Source organism: Lolium perenne, chromosome 2 (genome assembly GCF_019359855.2).
Source record: "Lolium perenne isolate Kyuss_39 chromosome 2, Kyuss_2.0, whole genome shotgun sequence".
Taxonomy (NCBI): domain Eukaryota; kingdom Viridiplantae; phylum Streptophyta; class Magnoliopsida; order Poales; family Poaceae; genus Lolium; species Lolium perenne.
Genome location: NC_067245.2, coordinates 48,225,995 through 48,231,304, shown reverse-complemented (window position 1 = coordinate 48,231,304; position 5,310 = coordinate 48,225,995). Strand labels below are relative to the sequence as shown.

At 45.4% G+C, this 5,310-nt stretch overlaps 1 protein-coding gene across 1 annotated transcript; it reads right to left on the bottom strand.

Moving 5' to 3' along the window:
• Positions 1 to 2,162: 2,162 nt before the first annotated feature.
• LOC127332045 (uncharacterized) lies at positions 2,163 to 4,737 on the bottom strand. Its single transcript, XM_051358302.2, has 5 exons — positions 4,607 to 4,737; positions 4,171 to 4,478; positions 3,827 to 4,082; positions 2,515 to 3,742; positions 2,163 to 2,433 (listed from the first exon to the last, which is right to left on the bottom strand). Exons 2-4 carry the CDS (start codon positions 4,389 to 4,391, stop codon positions 2,558 to 2,560), a joined length of 1,662 nt encoding a protein of 553 aa, XP_051214262.1. The 5' UTR covers positions 4,392 to 4,478; positions 4,607 to 4,737; the 3' UTR covers positions 2,163 to 2,433; positions 2,515 to 2,557.
• Positions 4,738 to 5,310: the final 573 nt, after the last annotated feature.

Genomic DNA, 5,310 nt, shown 5'->3' with positions numbered 1-5,310 from the left:
CGGATGAGCCGTAGCAGGAGTTTCCACATACAAATCCTAGATTTTACCAAGTGTCGGCCCATGTATGCGGAAATCGTCAACGCGGGGTACATGCAAGGTTAGACAAACCTTACATCACACTTGTACACATATGTTAGGGACAAATGCAAGTTTTCAAGCGATTCCGACGCTCCGGTGATCTGTATCTTGGGAAACCCTAGGCCGGGGACCTTGCAGATCTACCCCTATAGCTTTTTTCGTGCGAGGGTTCACCAATGGATTTTTTTAATTTCTTTGCTTTGTTTAGGACATATGCACATGGAAACCATAGGTTTGGAATGAAATAGGCCCCGGATGAGCCGTAGCAGGAGTTTCCAGCGATTCGGACGCTCCGGTAGTTTGTATCTAGGGAAACCCTAGGGGGCGGGGACCCCGCAAATCTACCCCTAGGGTTAGGGTTAGGGTTAGAGTTAGGGTTAGCAATGGACTTTTTTCCTTTGTTTTAGGTCATGTGGTGGCAAGTATGGATCCATGCTATCTAAGGTTTTCCTCCGGTTCACCCCACCGGTGAGTTCTGCCCTATACGTCCAGGACATGCCTAAGTGCCGTCAGCGCATGTGCGTGTAGCCGAAAGACCCCGGGGGTACAACATTAGACAAACAACACCACACCATGCTGGTGGTGGTGTTTTGTTGGAGAAGAACACATGGGTATATATAGGGAGGCGAGGGGCTGAAACGGCGAGAAAAGCTGGCGGGAGAAAATGGCGGGAAAAATTGGCGGGAAAGATTGGGCGGGAGAAATGGGCGGGAAAAAGGAAAAAAAAGATGGATGCTAAGCCGACGGTGCCCCTCGGCATAGGCTAGACAGCTGACGTCATTTTGGCGGGAGGGGCGGGAGGATTCGGCGGGAGAAATTGGCTTCAGCTACGCCGACGGTGGCCCTCGGCATAGGCTTCACGCCGTCAAGGTCCAGTTAGGGCATGGCCGCGGGGCGGTGGGACGGGGTCGCACCCTCAACCTATGCCGAGGGCCGCCGATACGCCGAGGGCCACCCTCGGCATAGCGTGTCATGTGCCGAGGGTGGCTATACGCCGAGGGGCGCTTCGAGCAGCTGGGCTGACCGGGCAGTACGCCGACGGCCCCGACATTTGGCCGTCGGCGTACGCCACGGCCGTCGGCGCAGCGCGCCATTCCTGTAGTGCAGCCACCACCACAACCGCCAGAATACCAAACCCACCCACCTCACCCTGATTCCTGGAAGTACCAAAAGAACTTCCCCTCCAATTATAACCCAGTTACTGGCCAGTTTCTACCATTTCCTTCACCACATCAGTCATCACAACCTGGTTCACAGTTCAGAGTCCAACAAACTGAATATGACAGAAACGAGAAAGTGCAGCAAATTGGAGGTGTCTCTTACTATGCAGACGCAGTGCTTAAAGGGCCAAGGCTCGAAATCCCATTATTCGCTGGAGAGGATCCAATTGGCTGGTTACAACAATGTGAGAAATTTTTCGATATGTCTGGTACTCCCTATGAGCAATGGGTCAATATTGCCACAGGTCATTTTTATGGGAAAGCTAATGTGTGGCTTCAAAACATCTGTGTCCCTTGGCAAATGGTCAGTTGGCAAAATTTCTGCCAAATGATAGCTGATAGATTTACACAGGCCAACGCACATGAAGCAGTTGAGAAATTGAAGAACATTCAACAACATGGCTCGGTTCAAAATTATATTGGCCACTTCGAGGAGTGTGTACAGCTGGTAAAAAGGGACCATCCTTACTTGCAAGAGCTATTTCTTATGAGCTGCTTTATTGGTGGGCTACGTCCAGATATCAAACACGATGTGAGCGGACAAAGGCCTACAGGAATTCTTCAGGCCTATTGGTATGCAAAAGTCTATGAGAATGCAGCTGCAGCCAAGAAATCATACCATAGTTGCCATGTTTCCGGTACGACGGGTACGGGGGACGGAAACGGGGGACGGGAGTCGGAGGCTGGCAAAAACAGGGTACACTGTGGGTATACATCTCTCGAACGTTTTTTGTTCAAGGGGGACGTGAATCCATCAACTTGGGTACGATGACTCCGGTACGGTACCTTGGGACGAGAAACGTGAATCCGGTACGATACATGTATGAATCAAGTATATATGGGGACGAAAGTGATAACCATCGATATTTAATTAAAGTACCGGATTCTTAACAGAATACTTGACTTAATACAGAAATTCTTAGAAAAATACTTGACTTAACACAGATATTCGAAATTATAGTGAACCAAAGTTTCAAACAAGCAAGCAAAATGACTAAGATAATGGACAAAATCAACTTCAGTAGCACCGCTCAAGTGACTCATGTGCTCATGTGCTCCAGCAGTCCAGCTGCATCCAAGTGACTGCTCCAGCGTTCCAGCTTTCCAGGTTCACCAAGACAAACTCACCATGTACCTTTCAAGACAAAAAGAACAGTTAGTGATCATAGAAATGTAAACATAGTAGTCAATATTTTCTAGAGTTCAGCGTAGTTACCGGTCATTTCCTCTGAATTTTTTGTGGTGGTTCAGCTGCTTCATCAATGGGTTCTATTGTCCTCCAAGGAAGACCAACGCAGCTGCTCAAGCTTCAAGCTTGACTCCTCCAGTAAGCTATTATCAGGATCAATATCCCACTTATAATGCGGTCCTGAATTGTAGCCCTCTGTAAACCTTCTCCTGAGTCGCTCGTTTGCATGAATATAGACAAGCTTATCAGCTGTCTTTGTATTCAACTTGTTTCTCTTTACACTGTGTATAAATGAGTAGGTACTCCAATTTCTTTCAGCAGAGGAGCTACTTATTGGCTGAGACAACACTTTCTTTGCCACCTCGCTTAAATTTGGAGTTTCGGAGCCATAAGTGAACCACCAGTCAATGGCATTCATTGCTGCTGCATCAGCTTGAACAGCCGACAATGCATACAAACCTTTCTTCATTATAAATGTGTTGAATTCTTCACGTAAAAGAGCATATTCCTTTTGGTCTTCTGCAATTCTATTAAGGGCCTGCATAACACCTTGCATAACCTCCTTGTCATCATTTGGAGCTTTCCTTTTACCACCACCAGGAGCAAGAGTTGCAAGATATGCTTGATCATAGTATTTTGGAGAAAGAGCGAATGCTAAGCAATGGAAGTTCCAATTCATCTTTCCCCACCGATCAAGAATAATGTTGTTTACCTCGGGCCAATCATCCTTGTGAGGGTTATCTTCGTTTGTCATGACATCTTGTATCTCGCCAAGCATATTGTCCATTTTTTCATAAATATCACCAGATTTTGGACCTTCTCCATCGCTGAACTTGATTACCATGTACAATGGTCTTGTGATATCAAGGATGATGTTAATCTCATCCCAAAATGCCTCATCCATGATATTCTGGGCAATCGCATTTGCTGCTGCTCTTGTTTGCACATCAGCATCCCTCACCAATTCCTTCCACTTGCTTGTGACAACGGTAGTAGTAAGTGTCTCTCGGACATCCATAAGCCTCTTAAGCAAAATATAGTGAGATGCAAATCTTGTTTTTGAGACCTTTAACAGATCCAAGTCAGAGTTCTTTCTAAAGAGAGCTTGAAAGTGTTGGTGGTTCCTAAAGAACTTCACAATTACTTTTCCAGTCTGGTATGTGTCAACCATCCAAGCAAACTGATTTGCGAAATCTTTGAATATAAGATTCAGTGTGTGCACCACACATGGGGACCAAAATATATGCTTATGCACCTGTCATATATAAAAGAGAACCATAAGTGTGGAATGCACAAATGCAATTACTAAAACCGAAGTACCAAACTAGGAGACACATACTTTCTGGATTTCTCTACCCGCAACTTTGCAATTAGATGCATTATCAGTGACGACCTGAAGGACATTAGCTGGGCCAATCTCTTCAATAGCTTGCAGCAAAAATTCTGCAATGGCTTCACCTGTCTTCTCTTGTCCGGAGAAGTCTTCAGCATACAGGAACATTGAACCACAACTGTTTGATGCCATGACATTGATTAAAGGTTGGTTCTTCATATTTGTCCACCCATCAGAAACGATGGAGACACCATGGGAATACCTATATAGAATTTTATTAGTGGACTAAGAAGCTATATAACAAAGTACACAAAGCTGATGGTTAGAGATGCTAAATGTTGACAGCTTACCATGTCTGCCTAACCGGATCTAAGTCAGTTTCCACCTTTCTCTTACATGCATCTAAAAGGGTAGTTCTGGCCTTCTCATAGGCAGGAGGTTTGTATCCCTTCGGAGCTTTCTGAATGGCTGCTACCATTTCAGGGTATTGTGGACTCCTCAAGACATTAAAAGGAATTCCATTAGCACAAAGAAACATCATTATATGCATGTCCACTCCATCTCTTTCCATCCCAGCAAAAGCTTCTGCTAATGGTCCATTAGAAAATTTCTTGTTAGCCAACGAGCTTGAAGCTTGTCCTTTCTCAGCTCGCTGGTACTGTAGATAAACCAAACCAGAAAAAAAGAGTCATACATGAGTCATACAGTTTGAAAAAACAAGCCATTCAGATCAGTACCTTGTCATATATTTAATCAATATGCAGGATATTGAGGAAGGGGAAGTACCTTGTCATATATTTTCTTATACTTGACGCGATCATTTGCGACTGAGCAGCGCGAGATTTGTGGTGTCTTCCCAGGACCAACGCCAAAGAAGTGCTCACGAATTCTTGTATAACTGCTTGTGTATTTCTTATCACAGTGTTTGCATCGCCATGGTCTTGATCCACCGGTGTTCTTCTTACGTGCATCAAGAAGAATTACCTCATCTAGGAGGGGTTTAGCAGCTGTTGCAGTACCATTCTCGGCCGATTCCTCTTCTTCATCGGCGCCGTCAGCGGTATTCTGCTCATCACCGGAATTGCTGCAATCAAGTTCAACCACGCTAGCCTCCTCAGCGTCAGTCCGAGCTGCTAACTTACGCTTGGACCCAAACGCCATTGCCTGAAATAATGAACAGGTTCATAGATATATTACTTAGCAAGTACCATGTTCACAAAAAAAGTCCACACAACTTCACAAACAGGTGATGTGCAACTACTAGCAGTTCATTCTTACAGCAAGATTTAGCAACTTAGAGAGTTGGAGAGAAATTGGATTCATAACCCAGAACAAGAATCGGAGAGAATGGTGTAGGTGTACCTGAATCGAGCAATCTGCAAGTTGTGTCCTTCGCTCCTTGCCTCGTGGTGGTTTTCTCCAGCCCAGGACGGTGTGACGGGAGTACTTATAGAGGGGAATCCATGGGAAGATGGAGATGCATCGCCTTC